Source organism: Sarcophilus harrisii, chromosome 2 (genome assembly GCF_902635505.1).
Source record: "Sarcophilus harrisii chromosome 2, mSarHar1.11, whole genome shotgun sequence".
Classification (NCBI taxonomy): Eukaryota; Metazoa; Chordata; class Mammalia; order Dasyuromorphia; family Dasyuridae; genus Sarcophilus; species Sarcophilus harrisii.
Window position 1 is genome coordinate 21,578,971 of NC_045427.1, and position 20,552 is coordinate 21,599,522.

The 20,552-nt window shown below is 40.5% G+C and overlaps 1 protein-coding gene across 6 annotated transcripts; it reads right to left on the bottom strand.

Annotated features, from left to right (window-relative positions):
* Positions 1-101: 101 nt before the first annotated feature.
* On the bottom strand, positions 102-18,542 carry LOC105749123 (class I histocompatibility antigen, F10 alpha chain). Of its 6 annotated transcripts, none has more exons than XM_031949735.1 (8): positions 17,116-18,542; positions 11,843-12,103; positions 7,969-8,232; positions 7,482-7,739; positions 6,115-6,393; positions 4,930-5,049; positions 4,396-4,428; positions 102-563 (listed from the first exon to the last, which is right to left on the bottom strand). In XM_031949735.1, exons 2-8 carry the CDS (start codon positions 11,943-11,945, stop codon positions 556-558), a joined length of 1,065 nt encoding a protein of 354 aa, XP_031805595.1. In that variant the 5' UTR covers positions 11,946-12,103; positions 17,116-18,542; the 3' UTR covers positions 102-555. The 6 variants fall into 6 exon arrangements, with proteins under 6 accessions (XP_031805595.1, XP_031805597.1, XP_031805598.1 ...); XM_023495186.2 differs by lacking the exon at positions 102-563 and adding an exon at positions 3,852-4,183; XM_023495185.2 differs by lacking the exons at positions 102-563; positions 17,116-18,542 and adding exons at positions 3,852-4,183; positions 12,288-12,457.
* Between the last annotated feature and the right edge of the window lie 2,010 nt (positions 18,543-20,552).

Consider the following 20,552-nt stretch of genomic DNA (forward strand, 5'->3'; position numbering starts at 1 on the left):
GTCACTTAATCCTAATTGCCTCATCAAAAAAAATTACAAACCCAAGCAACTTTACAGAAGAAAAAGAATGCATCATCACATCTAAAGAGATTTATGTGTCTTTAATTTCTTAAATACTTTGCAGTGTGAAACATATAAGCCAAGAGATTTTGTTTGGTTAAATAAGGGAAAAGACAGTCAGTCTGCTCTGAAGATTGCTTTAATTTGACAAGGAACAACTTTATATTTAAAGGAAGGAATGAGAAAGCAATGGCAAAAAAGTGCCAAGGACTTAAAAATATTTTGTGTTTTTTTTTTTTTTGCATTCTCCCACTATTTGATATCCATGTTTTACATTCTTCAATAGTTTGCCTTATATGTCTTCTTTTGATTATGTAAGAATATACTTGTCATGTCCACTGTAATTGTCAAAATTGCTTCAAGATGGCACCCGGCTTCCTCTTCCTCTTCAGTGGACTCTTGTAGCAGTGGAAGGTACCTTTGAGACCTCCTTGTGCAGCTCTGTAGTTTTACAGATCAAGAAGAGGCCCAGAAGGAGCAGCCATGTGTCTGAGATTACACAGCTAATATGGAGGAGAAGTGGGATTCAGATTCAGTTCTCCCAAATTCCCATTCAGTGCCCACAGCTTGATTCCTTATTTGTATGTAATTTGCATTTGCATTTCTTTATGTTCGGTTACTTTGGGATTTTATTTTATTGCATTTCCGTGAATGCTTACAAATTTTTGGCTTGCCCTTTTCACATCTGTTAAAAAATCCTATGGAGTTACAGTAGCCATTTTATCAGTGGAGCAGGGGCCAGGAGGACACAGACAAAGAGAGATTGGAGACATGGGATCATGTATGGACTTAGAGAAGAGTAAGGTACACACAGACTAGAAAGACAAGAAGGGGCCAGTTTGTTCCGAACTAGAAGTAAGGGGTTTATGTTTGAGCCTAGAGTTAGTCGGAAGTCACTAGGGTTGGTTGAGTAGGACAAAGACACGGTTGGACATGTGCTTTAGGAATCACTTTAGCAGTGGACTGGAGTGAGGAGAACCTCGAGGCAGTGATTAATTTGGGACTGATTGCAAAGAATCCTGGTGAGAGGCAATGAGGACCTGAAGTAGTGAGATAGCTATTGAATAAAGACAAGGGAACGTATTGGAGAGCTATTGTAGAAGTAGGAATGATAAGGTTGGACCATTGGTTGGATATGAGGGGTCAGTGAGAAGAAGTAGAGGTTTTAAACTTGGTAACTGGAAGAAGTATGATTGTAACTCTAATAGTAACAGAATGGCTGTTAGATTAGTGACTTCTGAGTCAGAAAACCTGAATTCAAGTCTTACCTGATACATACATGACCTTAGGCAAGTGACTCAGCTTCTGAGTGCCCCAAGAAAACTATCTCCCTATTCCTGACTAGTTGTGGATCTCCTCTGAAAGAGGGAATTTTCTCACTGAGAGTTAACTATATAGATGGAAATTACTGGCACTGTGTAAAGTACCAAAAGACTGGGTGACATTACTGACTCCATCTCCAGCTGTGTGACTTTACATAAGTCACATTTTCTGAGCCTCATTGTTCATCATTTCATCATTTTCATTATTTCATCATGAGGAGACTAATAGCTGTAACCTATTTCTCATAGGATCTCAGTTTCCTCATCTGCAAAGTGGGAATAATAGGACATGAAGAGGGTCATCATGGAATCATGGCTTTCTAGCTTAGACGATTTGGGATCAGGAAAACTTGGATTAAAATTTTGCCTCTTTAACACTTACTAGCTCTGGGAACCTGGACAATTTTCTGAGCTTAGACCATTCATTAAGTAATAGATGAAGTCTATGTCAAGAAAATCACAGGCCCTTCACATAATACTTGCGAAGTTTACAGCATGGAATTGTTGTTTGGAAAACACAATTGAAACCCTAAAATGATATAGGAATCAGAGCTAGTATGGGAAGTCCCAGGGGAAGAAAATCTTCCTACCAGTGCAAATTGGCATGTTTTTTAAAAGTTACAGTCTTAGAGCTCTCTCAAGCACTGAAAGTTGAAGTTACTTATACAGGATCACAAAACCATTAGGATCACGTAGAGTCATATGATTTGAAGTAGACCTTAAACCCAGTCTTCTGGACTCAGAAGCCAGCTATCTACCCACCCAGTGGGCCTTGCTGCACAAACTAACAAATAAAATTTTATTTAATTTTTCTGGATTAACAGGTATATAATGGTATATCAAATCTGTTGTAATTTAAATATATATATATATATATTTTGTTAAAGTGCATTTTCTTTCCCCTAGGGTTATCTATTATCTGTATTTTCTCTGGAGGAAGTTATCAACTCATCTCCTTTGATTATTTCTTAATGGTACTGAGAAATTGATTGAGAGTATTTTTTATCAAGTCTTTCTATTCTTGGGATTGGTCAACTTTCATCAGTTATATTGGTCACACCCATTGCTTCCTGTTCTGCCATTTTATTTTTGAGATTTAAAAAAAAATTTTTTGTGCAAAAAATTTTTTGTGAAAATTTTTTTTCAGACTTTGTTTTATATTTTCTGATATGTTCATCTTATACCTGGTGATTGTTTCTATTTCCTCAAGAACAAGAAACTTACCTTACCATTTGCTTTGCTATTTTACCTGCAGAACTACTGGGCCTTTTCATGTAGAATGAAATATTCTTGGGAGCAAGGACTGTCTCTCTTTTTTACTTTTATCTCTAGCACTATGCTAAGTACTAGAGATAAAATTAATAAATGCTTTTCCAGTCATTTATTTATCATCTACTCATTCACAAATGAGTTATTCTATTTTCTTTCATGTTTTCTTTAAATAACTTTTTTGGGGGGAGGGACAAGAAAAAATAAAGAAACTGTACTGGTTGATCTCCCACAGATTTATATTATATAATTTCAAGTGGGCCTCACTGAAATGAACCAATCCTTTAATACATCTCTAAATGAGTCCCTAGGTTACAAGACAAAGACTTTTTTCCCCCCAAGGCAATTGGGGTTAAGTGACTTGCCCAGGGTCACACAGCTAGGAAGTGTTAAGTATCTGGGATCACATTTGAACTCGGGTCCTCCTGACTTCGAGACAGAGACTTTTCTAAACCTTTTAATTGGTCATTAAACCTCCTTTGAGTTTTCCTTCCTTCACTCCCTCAGCTGAGAACTTTGCTTTATTTCATTGAAAAGATTGAAGCCATTTACTGGGAACTCCTCTTATTCTCTCCTCCTAATCTCATGTGACTAAGATGCCTTCCCCTACTGTCTCCTCATTATCTCTATCTCATAGGAACAGGGAGCTCCTCTCCTTACCCCTTTATATGAACAAATGATCCCATTCCATACTGTTTTCTCCAATGAGGATGAAGTCATGAATCGTCAATCTCTCTCAGTCTCTTGGCTGCTTGCTTGATGTCTACCAACATGTCCATGTGTCCTCCATACTCAAAACCCTTCATCTGTTTTATCTTTCCTCACTAGCTACAGGATTCTTTTCACGACTAAATTCTTTGAGAGGGCCTTCTATAATCAGTGTCTCAACTTTTCCTTCATTCGCTTCTAAAATCTGTGCTCTTGACTTTCAATCTCATTATTCAGCTGACATTGACTCCCTGCAGATTTTTGTTCAAGACACTCTTATTTCTTGACTCCAAGCATTTTCACTGGGTGTTTCTCTCAGTGGAGGAAGCCTGGCCTTTTTCATCTCTGCTTCCTGGCTTACCTGGGTTCCTTCAAGTCCCAGCTTAATTATACTTTTGCAAAAAAATCCTGGAGCCTTCTTTCTGAGATTATCTTCAATTTTTTTTGTTTGTTTCTGTTGCTTTCAACTTTCTCTATTTCTGTTTGTCTGTTGTTTTTTTTTTCTATCTCTAAGTATACTGTTTTGTATGTTGTTTTCCTCATCAGAATGCAAACTAATTGAGACTATTTCTGCCTTTCTTGTGGCCCATAGTAGGTGCTTAATAAATCCTTGTTCATTTGATCATCTAGATTTTAAGACTTTTTGTAATGTGGAATATGAAAATAAGTGAGTTTTAACCAAACATCCCTTTCATCAATATACTTTGAAGTTGGGGGACTCCCTAATTTCTGTAAGGGAGAGAAGAAGGTTGAGAGAAGAAGAAGAATTAGAAGGGGAAGGGGAAAAGGAAGAAGGAGAAAGTTCTCCTAACAAGATGACATTCCTGTGGAAAGAGATGTTTGGAATATTTAGAATGTTTAGATGTTTAGAATCCTCTCATCTCCCCAATATCTGTTGCCTAGGAGGAGCCTAAAATTATGGGATTCCTTCTATATACATTTCTCCTCCATTAGCCCTACCATATCCCTCAGTGAACCTCCTGAGTACCACTTGGTAGCTTTCTTCCCTTGGCCCTCCCATCTCCTTGTCTCTTACCTTCTTCTTCATTGTGCTCTTGGCTCCTGTGGCCTGTGGGATAGATGGAGAGAATTCTAGAGAAAGACCTGGGAGAACTAGAGAAAAAGACTTTGCCCTGTTGGGGAAAGACCTAAAGACAGCCTTTCATTTAATACTGAGGATCAGGCCACATGGTGCCATGTGAGAATTTGCTAGTCTAGCAATGAGCACATTAGAATCTTCTTATGTGTAAAGAACAAGGGCTTCTCGTGGCCTAGAGCAGTCTTTTCTTTTCCACCAGGACAGGATGGAACTGACTTTTTTCCATCACACACTAGGATTAGTCAGTGACTGGTGGGCCTCTGCTTTTGGTCTTTCCTCCAATATCCAGCAGAGGGATCCATATGGCTAACTGCCACCTGCCCTCCAGCAAAAAAAAAAAAAAAAAAAAAAAAAAAATACTCCTGAAATATTGCCCTTGTAGTGTACTCAGGCCTTGAATTGCTGTGGGAACACCAGTTCCTTCTTACTTTTGATCTTCCCCCCCATTCCCACCTTTGTCCTTGTTCCTACCCCATGCATCTTTTTTCCTCCATATGATGAAGGCTGCGGCTGAGACCAGAAGCAGGATGGTAGTGGCTGAGATACTTAGAGACAATTCCCAGGACTTTCCTCTGGTGACTTTCCCTGGTGCTGCAGGGAAGGCAGAGGCAACAGACAGAAAAGTGGATGGGATCTCTTCCATGGCATTGTTTCTTATGGGAACTTGGAAGCATTCTGCCATATGAATCCCTTCCCCTTCAATAGCAGATCTGAGACCATTAAGAAGATTTTTTTCTCAATTATCCCATCATTTTCAAAAGGAAACTGGGGTTCCTTTGAATACTATTTATGTAATTTGAGATTCAAGTTTGGTGCATTACATAGCACTCTTCTTATTGGTGGAAAAAATAATTATTTAATGCTATACCCCTTTCTGAAAGGTCAAGTTGGCAGAAAAACTTGAGAAAGAAAAGATCTGTTTCAAGAGAGGAAACATGTTTCTAGACTATCTCTCTATCTCTCTCTCTATATCTAGACATATCTAGACATTTGTATCTAGACTGTCTAGAGATAGGGAGAAAAAATTTTGAGAAATAGCGGGCAAGCAGAGGACCCAGGACCTTAACCTATTCCTGATTTTCTAGTTTGTTTCCCTAGAGACTTATGGGAATTTCCTCTCAGGCAATATTGGAAGCACCATGGTTTGAGCTGAAATGTTTTGCTCACAGTCATTCTGTGGATTGTCTGATATTTTCTAAGCCTCTCTGAGTCTATAGACTTGGCTGAATGGGTTTGCTCATCATTCACTATTTGTGATAATTTTTTTTAAATTAGCATTTACTGGGAAGGAATAAGCTTTTGGATATAATGAGCATTCCTTTTTAACTTAGGGATAGTGATTAGGAAAATGACTGGACCTAAAAATCATTTCCTCTAGTCTGGTGATATATGGGGGGGAGTGGATAGATATAAAAGAAACTCTCTTTCTGGTACCCTCTTTCTGAGGAAAGCAGAACAGCCAGCCTCATGGCCCCTTTTTCTTGTTCCTTTCTGAGCAGGAATCAAAGTCTCCTTTGGAGAGGGGTGGGCAAGATTTCAGAACTATCTCTTCACGATATCCTATGAGCTGCATATTAGCCTATGTGAGCTAATCTATATGGCCCCCATACATAGTCCCAGTTGCCAGACCTTTCGTAGGCCTTTGGGTTTACTCACCTGGGTACACGGCAGGCACCCCTAGCTCACAGTGCTCTACAACACAGGTATAACCATCTCCAGTATCACTCAGCTCAAGCTCCACAGTCAGTTGGAGGTAGAAGGTGGCGTCAGCATTGGGCAAGGTGCCACTGGAGGTCTCCTTTCCCCATACCCCCATTTGCCCATCTTTTTCCCAGTGGAGAAGGATGGGGCGGGGGTAGAAGCCCCGGGCTGTGCAGAAGAGAGTGATCTTGCCATCTAGGCCATCATGGCGAGACACGGTCACCTCAGGGGGCTCTGGGAGCAAATGAGAAAAATGAGGCTGTCATTTTGAAAGATCAGTGAACACCTACTATTTCCTCATTACATCTAGCATCAAATAGAAAACTTTTTGTCTGGCCTTTGGAGACCTTCACAATAAGATGCCTCCTTTCTTTCCAGTCTTGTTATCCCTTATTCTCCTTGATATGCTCTTCCATTCAGTTACACCGGCCTTTGTGCTCTTGCTCGGATAAGATATTCCATGCCCCCAACTTTGTGCCTTTTCATGAGCTGTCTTCATGACTGGCTTGGGGTGCTCTCTCCTCAGATACACCTCCTAGTAACCTTGGTTTTCTCATTTTAATTTCTGCAGAAGACCTTTCCTGACCTCTCTCCTTCTTCTCCTTCACTCAGAGATGATCTCGATATTTATCTATGTATCTTGTATATACATCATTTGCATGGTTCCTCCCCCATTAGATGTGAGGGCAGGGATTGCTTTTGTCTCTCTTTACACAATGCCTGGTATACCGTGAGTGCTTAACAATAATAAGAATTTATCAATCGACTCTTGCTTCTATCCTTGACTTTCCTCAACTTTTTCCCCCTCCATAAGCAGTCAGGTGATTCTCCAGGAAGTTAGATTAATGAGGTTAAAAACCCCTTCTGATGCTGCCTCTGGGATTGGGGAGAGAAGGGTATTCAGTATTTTAGATCTATGTCCCACTGTTTCTTCACTTTATCCTCCTATAATAATATTAAAGTAACAGTCCACACTCTCCTTTAAGGTTTAAAAAGCATTTCCCTCCCAAGCACCGTTAGGGAGATAGTCTCTGATTCTCTGTCTTCCTTCATCTCTTGTTTCCTCTCTCTCTGTTTCAGTCTTTGAATCTCTCTGAGGATTGTCATCCTTCCATTTCATGAATTGTACATCTCACTGATAGCAGTGCTAACTTGTAGATACATTGTCTTCTCAGAGCAAGCTCTATATAGATAGTTTGGAAATGTATATGCCGAGTGTTTCCAGCTATATCCTAGTCTCCTGTTGATGGCTGACAAGAGTCACAATTACTCTCAACTACAAGATTATGATTCTACATGAGAAGGGGAGTCTGGAGATTTACCATTCTCTTTTAGGTGAAAGAGTTCCAGGACAATCTTCAGAAATCTTGGGCATTCATCTACTAGTATCCTGTCCCATTGGACACTTTCCTCCAAATAATTGCAGAAGCGTGTGACCTCTGACTTCTTGGTTACCCATCCTTCACTCTGTTCGTCTAACTGGCAGACAGTCTCCCCATCAAAACCAACCCTCATTCGGCTGTCCACTTGGATGTCTCCATCCAGCTCGCAGAAAACTGTGATCTGGGTTGTTTGAACCTCTGTGGGGAAAAGGAAGGAATAGAATTGGATCCTTCTTTGGGAGACAATTGCAACAGCGAAGGAGCCCGTCTGGAGATCCTTTGATCATTTATTAGCACACTCAAGCCCTTGAGTCAATGTCTTAGGAACAGACTTTGACATCTTCATGGGAGGAAGGTAGAAAAGGATGGTCAAGAGGTGGGAAGGGGTGAAAGAGGGAAGGATCAGGTTCTGGTGGAGGAAACTCACCCCAAGTCTCATTGTAAGAGACCATCCAATAGGCACAGAAACGCCGCAAATCATCCTCTCCTCCTTGCTGCAGATGCTCTTTCAGTTTCTCCATCAGTTTGTTCTTTAAAGGTGGGTAGGCCCAGCCTAGTTTGATCAGCAGCTCCTTGTTCTGGGTATCATAGGAGAACAAGAGCTGGCCATCGACCCACACATTGAAGATGATGTCTGGAAGATTGTCGGTTATGGCCAACCCAGTAAACTGAGTCTCCAGGTTGTGGAGGGCTGGATGACAGAGAGGGTGACTATTGCATCTAAACATGCTTTCTTACCCATCCCTCCCCATTCTTTTCATTTCCTGATGGAGAGTGATGAGGGCAAATCCAGAAAACCTGTGGCTTTTTAATTCCACATATTGCTTCCTCTTACTAACCCTATGCAATCTATGGGACCAGAGGAAAATCCTAGGAGGGAGGCATGTAGAGGAAGAGATAGGGAAGCTGGAAACTGGGTCCTTCCAAAGTGTCTAAGTTCTCGAATGGTTGAAGTTCACAAACTCTCCTCTGATGACTATTTCTGGACTTAGAGTATCCCCCTGTAGCACAAGCAGAAACTAAGGGAAGTGATGATAAAGCATTATTGTAGAGCAGAGAGACAGTGGGGAATAGGGAAGAGAAGCTGTGGCTCAGGAAGAGCTGGATTCAAGTTCTGCTTCACTTCTCTATTCTCTAGTCTGGACAACTGTCAAAGACCATTGTGGTCCCTTTACACCATTGGAGTGTGTTCACGAACTGAGAGTTTTCTTCACTAAGTTATAGGTTGAAACTAAAGCAAAAAAGTTTTAAAATATTAGAAAAGGCACAAATATAACAATTTGCATGCATGAACTCCTTTGAAAATCAAAATGTAATTGATGGGCAGAATGTTGGACTTGAAATGGGGTTTGAATCCCTCCTTTCCCCTCATGACCTCTGTGACCATTTAATCTCTGAGTTTCAGTTTTCTGTCTATAAAATATAAAAAACCAGCACTAACTGACACCAGAAAGAAGATCCTTCCAAAAATAACAAAGGAATTGTGAGAAATAGTTCTGTTGGTTCTTTAGAGAGAAGCAGGAAGAGAAATTTGGGAATAGAACTAAGGTGGAATTTGTGGGTTAGCTTGAAAAAAGCTTTAAGAAGGCTTGAGCTTAGAGCTATCCACTTGTACAGAATGTGTGCACCCAAATGTCCACATCCTATAGCAAAGTCAATTTTATAGAAATAATGGAGAGAGACAGACAGACACGGAGACAGAGAAAGTTAAAAAAAAAAAAAGCTCAAGAAAAAGATAAAGTAAGAAAAAAAAGAGACACAGAGAAAGAGAGGCAGAAAGAAAGAAAGAAAAAAAGAGAGCAAAAGAGATTGAGAGTGAGAGAAAGCGAGAGTGAAAGCAAGAGGGAGAGGGAGAGGGAGAGAAAGGGAAGGAGAAAGAGGGAGGAAGGGAGTTGGAATACAAGCTCTGATACTTGCCTAAGTCAAATTTTTCTGAACTTTGTGTTTCATAACCTCATTTTTAAAAATGATGGGACTGGATATGGAGGCAGCTAGGTGACTCAATGAATAGAGTGCTGGGCCTGGAGTCAGGAAGACTTGAGTTCAAATCTGACCTTAGATGCTTCCTGGCTGTGTAACCCTGGGGAAGCCACTTACTCCTCTTTTTCTCATCTATAAAATGAGCTGGAAGAGGAAATGGCAAATCAATCCAGTATCTTTTGCCAAAAAACCCCAAAGGGGATCATAAAGAGTTGGACATAATGACAAATGACTAACCAACAACATTGGTGACATTGATATAAATAAAATATTTGAAACTGAGTGTTGGGGTGGGATAGGAATATGAATGGGGATTGGGAAGAAGGAAGGGGAAGGTTATTTTTGGAAATTTGATGATAGAAAACCAAAAAAATCCATAAAATTTCATTTAAAAGAAGTAAGGGTTAGAATAAATAGACAATTTCTGAGATCCCTTTAATTTGAATTCCTGTGATTTTATTAATAACATATTTCATTAGTGATTTTTTTTCTTAAAGGAGTGGGGTGGGGATCTGGATTATGATTTCAGTGGTGACTGCTAGTGAAGAAACTTCCCCTGCTAGTGTAGACTGGCACTTATTCTATGACTTACAGTCTTAGGGAATTGGCCGGGGTACTGAGAGGTTAAACTTGCCTGAGGTCACACAGCCAATATGTGTCAGAGGCAGTATTTGAATTCAGATCCTTTTGATTTCAAGACTCACTTTTTATTTGCTATACTATCTCTCTAGTATTTAAGATAACAACCCAGAAAGTAGACATTGCAATCCCATTTGGCAAATGAAGAAACTGAGGTTCAGAGATTGAAATGACTGACCAAATACCCCCCAAATAGTCTGTGTCAGTGCTTAGAAACAAACTTGAATCTTTCCATTACACTAAAAAAGACAACTCAGGCTCACTGAGTCATACTATTAAAGATCAATACTATAGGGACAACTTCCTTTTTTTAGAGCTTTTGAGAGTATCTAGTTCCAACTCCTCATTTTTACAGAAGCTTAGATGGAGGCTATGGATGCTAAACGGACTGGCCAAATTCACACAGCTAGCTAGCTGACAACATAATGAGAAGAGCTGGTGTTTCTAATTTACCTCACTGCAGGGCATGGTTGGGAAGGGATCCAGACTTTGGATATTTGGGTAGAAATAGTAGAGTTAAAGAAGCAGATAGAGAGAAGGTTTAGAGAGAAAATTGCCCTCTCCAAATACTGAGAGGTAATGGCACTGTGTTTTTAGGTATGCTGATGGCGTATAAAAGGCAAAGGACCTTGTTCTTGGAGCCAAAAGGCCTGGGCTGACCTCATATTATACTTCTGAGGAAACAGGCCAAAAGAGACAAAGAATCTTGTCCCAGGTCAGAGAGATCATAAACAGCAGAGTTGAGATCTAAGCAAAGGTTTTCTGACTTTGGGGCATTTAGGTCCTTATGCATGAGACAAGAAGGGACTAGGGTTTGTGCCCTCTACTCTTAGAGTCATCAGTAAAGCCTTCAGTTTCTAAAAATGATTTTTACTAAAGTGCAGGTCACTCCCTTACTCAATAAATTACAATGGTTCCCTATTGCCTTTGGGGTCAAATTCAAATGCTTTTGTTTTGCTTCACAATCTGGTTCAAATCTACTTTTCTAAACCTGTTACAAACCTAACTATACCTTTTACAACCTAGTTATACATTCCTTGTAATTCTCTCTCCATCTACAATTCCTTTGCCTTTGTATTGGGTCATGGAATATTAGTCTTAGAACTATAAAAGAATCTTAGAAGCCATCAACTTCAACCTCCTTATTACAGGATTTAAATTTTGGTCCTCAGAGTCCAACTTCTGAGCCCTTTTCACTATTCCATTTTTCCTTCCTCATTTCTGCCTCCCATCTTTAGGTTGCCAATCCTCCATTCCACCATCTTTTAGAATCCCCAACTTCCTTCCAGTTCCAGCCTGAGTGCCCCCTTCTACACAAAGCCTTTTCTGGTTTCTCCATCACCTAGTGTCCTTTTCTCTAAACATTTACTTGCAGTTGTCTTATATTTCATGTGTACTGATTTTTGTATATGTTTTCCTTCCAATTAGAATGTAATTTCATAGAAGGCATGGATTATCTTTCCTTTTCCTTGTATCCATAGCATTTAGTACAATACAATTAAACGCCCATTGTGAGTTATTAATAAAACTTATTGACTGTTGATGGAACCGGAAGTTCCCTATAGCAGTGAAAGTATCTCTCTCTCATATAACCAGACTCTTTCTAAGAGTGGGTTATGAAATCTCCGTAGTATTGGAGGCTGATTCACTTGGGGAGGCCACTCCTATTCCCTCAGACTCACCTGCTTTGGTCTCCCTCAGAGCAAACACTCCCAGAACGAACATCCAAGGTATAAAGATTCCCTTCCTCCTCTGGGTTCTCATCTGGAGGAGTTCACAACCCATTCTTTCTAGGATCTCTTGGTCCTTTTTCCCCGTGACTCATGCAGGATGGTTCCAGTCTCCAAATTCCCTCTTCTCCAGGGCTAAGCCAGTTTTTGAAGGCAGGTGCAAGGAACCAGCTCCACAGTAAGGATCAGCAAACACTTCAGTTCTTCTTGCTTCTGAAAGAGGAAAAAGTAGGGCATTGTGAGTGCTAAGTACTTTTTACCCTCCAAAGTTCATTATTCTTCAAGGGGAAATGGAACTCTTAAAGCCTTCTTTGACCCCCATCTAGGCTTGGTTCTCCCAGACTGTGGCCTTCTATTAACTGACAGCTGAAGTACTATATAACTAAGCGGAACTTACCTCTGGGCTTATGGGAATGAATGGAACAAAAACTTTGTCTGTGGCAGCACCAGGAAGCCCTACGTTAAAGCCACTATAACACATTGCTAGGGGCACAGAGTGGGGAGGAGGCATTTGCTCTCTTAAGAACATTAATTTCCCTCGACCTACACATGTTTCACTTTATCTCAAATAGCAGAACTAAGTGTGGTGGTGATGGGTGGAAGCGGTGAGTGGGCTTAGTTCTTCAATATCGAGAAAAATTGAATTTATCAGTCTGGGCATTTTTGATAAAAAAAAAAAAAAAAAGACCAGAAGACAAAGAAAGATGCAAATGAATGGAAGAATGGCTCCCAGATTCTTGTTGCAGAGGTAAACAGAAGAATTGGTTTTATCATGGATTTGAATGCATTAAGAAACATTTCATGGTGCAGCATTCATCAATTAATCAACGAGCACTTTAAGCACCAACTGTGTGCCAGAAACACTATTAAACATGCAATAAGTATTTGCAGAAGACTATTATGAAAATCAGTTTGGTTACGTGCCAATATATATTGGACAGGATAAAGTGCTAGAGAAATTCTATGAATTCACTAAGACTTCTAAGTCTCTAAGTCTCTAAGCACCCATTTTAACAGCTGTTACTTCAGCATACAGTTGGGGATAAGGGAGGCTGGCAAAAAAATAGGTTAACAAATGTGATCCAGGAACCAAAAAAGAGAGATATCAAAGGCTTGTGGAAAGTAAAGAATCATATCTTAAATACTTTATCATGAATATTTTTTATTTGAAAAGAATTAGAAGGTACTGGATAAAATTGGAATTAAATATCATAATGTGATATTCCTAGGCCTGAGCTGACATCATATTTTACTTCTGAGGAAACAGGCCAAAAGAGACAAAAAATCTTATCCTAGTCAGGTTAGGTTCTAGGGTAACAGATACTCAGGATGCTCTGTGCATCTTCAATTTGGAAAAACTATTGCTCATGAGCTCCCACCAGTGAATTTACCATTAACAGGCAGACAGCTGACAAAGTAGCTCAAAAGATAGACATTTATTGAAATGGAATTGTAAGAATAGGAGCTACAAAATTTCTCTCCCTATTTCCTCCCTATTCCTATGGAGTGTACAACAGATTATAATCTCTCATGACCACTTGCGGCGTCAGAACAGTAGGCAAAAAATAGAGTATGCAAATACAAATATAAGGAATACATATGACAGAGGCAGCTCGTGTCCTTGACAGTGTAGGGCCTAAATGTCATTTCCCCTTACAGTAGAGTCCTCATGCTGTTCTCGTGTGGATGCAATTTTGCTATTTGTAGGTCACTCAGCTGAAATCTCAAGTAACAAAGTTTCTATGGACATATACTTTGACTCATTGGATACCATTCTTGGTAGATGTGACATCTCCTACTGGGAAAGTTGTTTTGCTGTAAAACACTGTGACTAATGAGTAAGGGGAGGAAGGAGAGAAATTCCCTTACCCTCAAAGGCTAGGGCTAAGTTCCTCTGAAGAGTCGGTTTTTTTCTTTGCTCCTAGAAACCATACTCCTTAGAGCTGTCTTTTGCTTTCACTTTTCTATCAAATTTGTCTCACTTTTTAGAGGGCCACCAGGGTCATGACTGAAACTAGCTATTAAGTGACTATTTGCCCTATAATTTTACCTATTTTTGATTATAGAAGCTTGCATATTTTATTAAGGAATAGCAATCTAGACATGCCTTTGCATTTTGTTTAAGACCTTAAAACTTTGTTGAATCTATTATCCACCATTGGGTATAATAATAATTACACCCAATAATAATAATAATAATAAATAAAAAAATAATAAATAAATAATAAAATAAAAAATAATAATAAACATGGAAAAAGGCACTGTGTGTAATTATATTAACTTCAACCTCAACTAATTATTTAACTTGTTGAAATGAAATAATGAGAAATAATCGAAGGAATGGGCATTTACACAGCTTATTATCATCTCCCCAAGAAGTTCAGTTAATATAAATCGTGTCATAGTATGGATATATTTGTATATGATAGTTTCTGATAATTCTATTTTCTTTCTCTTAAGAATCTGTCTTTTCATTTTGGAAATGTGATTTTCTTTTCTTTTTCACATTCAGGCTAACTATTGGTTAATTGATTTTGTTAGTGTGCTAGAAAATAAAACCTCTTCCTGGTTTTGTTATAATTTCTATAGTCTTTTTATTCCCAAGTTTCTTTATTTCTCTCACGATTTTTAAGACTTATTTTTTGTATTGACGTGTTAATTTTTTCATTTTCTAGTCTTTTGAAAATGTTATGTTGTTTGTTGATCGCTTTTTCTATTTTATTAATATAAGTTTTAGTTGTGAATCTCTCTGTGAAAATGAATTTAGCTATGTGTGATAACAACAATGTTATTATTATTAATAATTATGTACTCCACAAAATATATTGCATCTAATCACATCTTATATAATTATATATTAATTATAAATACATAATAATTACTTAGCAACAAAAGATACTTCACAGATATGTTCTCATTTTCTCCCCACAATAGTCTTGGGAAATAGGTACCATCATTAATCTCATTTTATGTTGAGAATATTGAGACTGATGGAGATTAAGTGACTTTTCCAGGCTCACATACCTAGTAAGCATTTCAACAGGATTTTAACTCATGTCTTCTGCCTCCAGACCAGAGCTCTATCTGCTTATCAATTGTTATTTTCCCTTTATTATCATTCTCTTTAATACAATTGTTCATTGTTCCTATTTCTTCTTTGACTTCCTTATTATTTGAAGGTGTTATTACTTACTTAAATTTGGTTCTTTGTTTTCCATATATCCTTCATTTCAATTTTATTGCATTATTGTCTGTAAAAGATGTGTTTTTATTTTTGACACTTAAAAATTGTCTCCATTGATCAATAAATATTTATTAAATGTCTATTCTAGGGGCAGCTAGGTGGCTCAGTGGATAGAGAACCAGCCCTGAAGTCAGGAGAACGTGAGTTCAAATCTGTTCTTAGACACTTAACACTTCCTGGCTGTGTGACCCTGAGCAAATCATTTAATCCCAATTGCCTCAGGAAAAAAGTCTATTCTATGTCAGGCTATGTGCCCAACAATGAAGATACAAAACCAGAAATGAAACAGTCTCTGCCTTTAAGGATCTTACATTCTATTGAGGACAACATGGATATACAAAAGTATTTACAGTCAATATATACTAAATAATACAAGATCATTTCAGGCACTAGAACTTGAAAGATTTTAGGAAATCCTCGTGGAACATTTATGATTTCCTTATTTCTTAGTACATGATAGACTTTTGTGATGGCATTATTAGAACTCTTTGGGGAAAAAAACACTGTTTTGAACTTATTATTCAGAAATTTCTACATGTTAGTCAACTATGTTTTTTTCAATGGTTTCTTTAACTTTGCATTTTCTTTATTGTTGGATTTATTCAGCTCTTAGAGAGGAATATTAAAATCTATTATTATTGTGATCTCATACTATTATTGTGTTACTATCTATAAATACCTTTTTTTTTTTTGGCAAATCACTTAAGTTTGCTTTTGAGAGGTAGAACCTATGCCATTTAGTGTATACATGTTATTGTTGTTGCTGTTATTGTTCTTTTTTGAAAATGGCTCACCCTATCTTACTCCTTCAGGTAGGTATTGCTGATTGGCACTGAAGCTTTTACTCATGCTGTTTTTTGGCTGTACTTCTCTTAAGGCCTTCTGGTGGTCCTACACTCCTACAGACTCCCCATATCATACGCTGGGCTTAATGCAGATGTCCAATAAACTTTAACCCTTTTGTTCACTTATTTTTTAGCCATGTCTGACTCTTTGTGGCCCCAATTAGGGTTTTCTTGACAAAGATATTGGATTGCTCTGCCATTTTCTTCCCCAACTCATTTTATAGGTAAGGAAACTGAGGCAGAGAGAAATTTGCTCAAGGTCACACAATTAGTAAATGTCTGAGGTCAGATTGGAACTCAGGAAGAGGAGTCTTTTACACCAGGTCCAATGCTCTATCCATTGAAACACCTACTTTTCTTACTAAGTCTCAAAACTGAACCCAAGTCCTCCACTAGATGGGATTTTAGGTATGGGTACATACCTGGCTGGTACATACATTTTAAGTAATTTTTAAAAATTTTCATGGAGCAGCAAGGTAATGCAGTAGATACAGCACAGACTCTGGAGTCAGGAGAAGCTAAACTTAAGTCAGGCCTCAGACACTTACTAGCTGTGTGATACTGGGCAAATCTCTTAAACCCCGATTGCCTCTGAAAAATTATCTGATGCTTCAGACATACTGTAGTGCCTTATTCTTGTGCTTAACATGAGCTATTAATATTACTGTCTTACTTGAACAAATGAATGAAGTTCCTGATTTTTTTCCTTCACCCTAAACCTAGGATTTTTTTCACTATCTTGTTTTTACCCTGTATACATCTATATTTAAAACTTTTTTCTTTTATATTTCCTCTTTCAGTATGAAGTTAATAATCACCCACAAGCATGAACTGTTTCCTCATGTAAAGAACCAAAAAGAGGATCTGTAAAATCAGGGAGTTGGACGCGATAGTCTCCCACCTCCATTCTATTATGAATCTTTGATCCCATGACTGTATGAATCTTAAACTATGAACTATTCAACATAATTTGTAAATGCCTATTAATGACAAAATTACTGTTTGTCTTCAACTCCCTTTGAACTTTTTAAAAATCTGTGTAATTTAATGCTTTATCGATGCTCTTTTCATTCTTTCTTTTATCCAATCTCTATGTAACTTTTTCCCCCTTTTCTCTTTCCCCTCCCTTGTCTCACCTAGTAGAAGTCTTCCTTTGGGTCAAATAAGCAAATCAAACCAGCTCTTCACCACATCAGTCATGATCGAACATGGATGGCCATCACACACCCAGAAGGGAATGGCAGATCTCATCATTAGTCTTCTGAAGACATGGTTGCACAATGCATCAATCACTTCTGTAATCCTTCAAAGTTATGTTCCTTTACATTATTATTTTCTTCCCACTTTGCAATTACTTCATAAAGAATGGAGTATGTAATGTCCAGACTAGATCTCTGGAGGATCTTGGGACCAGCCCGAGTCCTTGATCATAGGTAAGGAGTGAAGAGGCGAGACTCACGTGGATGGTCAAACATGGAGTCCATTTATTCCAAATTCTCTCAGCCTTACACACCCGAATATCCTTACATAACCAGCAACACTGTGCATGCACTAACTATATACTGCGCATGTGGGACCACAGAAACAACTTGCTATTGTGTATAAATGTCGCTTTGCCACTTAATATCGCTCTGCTTCAATTACAACACAGGTTGTCACTTCTCAGGAAGGGTCACACAGTTAATAAGTATCAAGTGTCTGAGGTTGTCTTTAACTCGGGTCCTGTTGTGCTTTATCCACTGGGCCGAAGTGTTGCTCCTCCTATACCATCTTTCTGGTCAATTGTTTGTTTTCCAGCTCTTCCTTTCTCATGAATCTTTTACCTTCTATGGGCAGCAGCGACAGGGAAGTCAGGAACCAAGACGTTCCATTTCAAGCCAATTGTTCTTCAACGGCTGCTTAGTGCAGCCACTCACTGGGCTTAGTGTTGCAGATGCACAGAAGGGCAAAAACAGCCGCTGCTCTCAAGGAGCTTCCAGTGTCACGGGGGCCCAAGTGCAAACCCTACGGATGAACAAGGCACACAGAGATACCTGGAAGGGAAGGCCCTGATGGAAGGAGGACCAGGAAAGCCTCCTTGTAGCAGAGGGGAGGTTAACAGGGACTCGAAAGGAGCCGGAGCAGTAAAGAGGAGGAAATGAAGAAGGAGAGATCCAGGCGCGGGAGAGCCAGAGAAGGGAGGTCTGCGCCAGCTTCCAGGTCCGGGCCGGCGCCTTCGGGTTCAGGTCAGCAGTGGGATTGAGCCCTGCGGATGATGACTCGGGCTCAGAAGGTTCATGAGCAGATTGAGTGACTGGGATCAGGGACACGGGGAAGTAATGCCCGCCAGGGAGCAGCCTTGTTTGTTAGGAAGTCAACGCCATCTCAGTCATTTTCATTCATTGCAGCGTTGTCTGTAATTGCTTCCTATAGATGAGGTTCATTCCAATTGTCTCCCAACCGAATTATGTCCCGGGTCCCATCTCCTTGCCTGTAGTTCTCAGGATCTCCCACCAGAGGGCAGCCTATTGGTAAGCTGGCGGCCGTCTGCCGTTGGTGTTTGTTTAGTCACAAAATGTGAGTGTGTGTGTGGTGAGTGTGTGTGTGAGTGTGTGTGAGTGTGTGTATGAGTGTGTGTGTGAATGTGTGTGTCTGTGTGTGTGTAAGTTTCTGTGTGTGGGTGTGAGTGTGTGAGAGAGTGTGTGTATGTGTGTGTCTGTATGTGTGAGTATGTGTGTGAGTGTGTGTATGAGTGTGTGTGTGAATGTGTGTGTGTGTGTGGGTGTGAGTGTGTGTGAGAGAGTGTGTATGTGTGTGTATGAGTGTGTGTGTGGGTGTGAGTGTGTGTGAGTGTGTGTCTGTGTGTGTGTGAGTTCTGTGTGTGTGCGTGTGCCTCTGTGTGTGTTAGAGCTTAGATCCCATGAGAGCAGACATTGCGGAATCCCTGCTGAGGGGTCTGGGGAGGGAACATCTGGAGAATGGGAGGGAAACGTCCCAGGGAACCTTTATGGGGCGGGGGAGGGGAAGAGCCTCGGCCGGGACGGGCGCGCGCGAGCCTCAGCTGCCGGGGCAGGGGGGAGGGGAGACTGCAGTAACACCTGGTACAGACCCTCCCCCCGGAGCCGCGCCTGGGTCAGAGAGGACTCATTTCCGGCTCCGTCTGTTTACAGCTTCTCCTCGGCGCTGAGGGGGGGCGGGGGGAGAGGTTTGGCCGCGTCGGGAGGTCCCCGGGCTGCCCCAGAGCTGCGGGCGCCCCCTGTCCGGGGGGGAGAAGGGGCTCTTCCTTCCCAGGAAAGCGGCCTCCCCGCGGGCGCCCCGGTCCCTGAGCCGCTGCGGGCCAGAAAGAGGGCGGGCGCCGAGGCGGGGGACGCTCGGGGACTGACGAAGAGCCGCTTCGTGGCCTCCCCCGTGCCCCTGAGACCGGCGGGGAAGCCTCGTTTCCTGCCTTGGGGACCGGCTGAACACCTGCTGCCCGCGGCAGTGTTTGTACATGTGACCACGTCCATACGCACGCACGTGGGCAAGCACACCTTGGGTAAATGTAATGCAAGACAGTCTCTAAATGTCTCCCCTGCATTTAGAGAAAGGTCCTGCTAATGGGGCGGATTCCTTGTCTGTGTACCACTGACCCGCAGAAAAAGGAGAATGAGACCAGGCCCCGGAATTACACACGCACAGATACATATACTCTGTCTCTCTGTCTCTCTCTGTGTCTCTCTGTGTCTCTCTTGTCTCTGTCTCTCCCTTTGTGTCTATGTGTGTCTCTCTGTCTCTCTCTCTCTGTCTCTCTCTGCCTCTCTCTGTGTCTCTCTGTGTCTCTCTTGTCTCTGTCTCTGTCTGTCTCTGTCTCTCCCTTTGTGTCTATGTGTGTCTGTCTCTCTCTCTGTCTCTCTCTGTCTCTGTTTCTTTCTCTCTGTCTCTCTTCTCTCTTCTCTCTCTCTGTCTCTCTGTCTCTGTCTCTGTGTCTCTGTCTCTGTCTCCCTCTGTCCCTGTATCTCTCTATGTCTCTCTCTCTCTGTCCCGTCTCTATTTGTCTCTTCTTTTTGCCTGTGTTCTTTCTCACTTGATGGCTTTCTCCCCTGCCTGACTCTGTCCTAGCCTTTAGTACAAAGGTTTCTCAGTCTTCATTGTAGCATGTTCCCGAATCTCTTGGTGTGAAAGACAAAGAGGAAAAAAAAACCCTACAGAAAGTCCACAGGCTGGGAGGGGCCTGAAGAAATGTTTTATTGGGCCTCCTGTTTTCAGACAGGACCACACAGAGTCAGATTGAGGTCTGCTTCTCTTCAGTTAGGCTGGGAACTGGCAGTGAAGGTAGAGATGGTAATTTCACCTCCTCCTTTATATCAGAATAGACTACTTCTTCTGTGCTGGCCAGATTGATCTAAGTAAAAAAATAATACGGGACATTTGTTTAGAAACATAAGGTTTACGCTTATATCCCAAAGAGATCTTAAAGGAAGGAAAGGGACCTGTATATACATGAATGTTTGTGGCAGCTCTTTTTGTAGTGGCCAGAAACTGGAAACTGAGTGGCTGCCCATCAGTTGGAGAATGGTTGGGTAAATTGTGCTATATGAATGTTGTGGAATATTAT

What these genes read in the sequence shown, in the direction of transcription:
- LOC105749123 (XM_023495186.2), bottom strand. Translation starts at nt 11,945, where the DNA reads ATGGGTTGTGAACTCCTCCAGATGAGAACCCAGAGGAGGAAGGGAATC. An exon ending in CTTTCACCTAAAAGAGAATG is followed by an intron (nt 6,394 to 7,481) that starts GTAAATCTCCAG and finishes ATTTGCTCCCAG; the next exon opens with AGCCCCCTGAGGTGACCGTG. An exon ending in GAGGAAAAAAGATGCATGGG is followed by an intron (nt 4,429 to 4,929) that starts GTAGGAACAAGG and finishes TCTATCCCACAG; the next exon opens with GCCACAGGAGCCAAGAGCAC.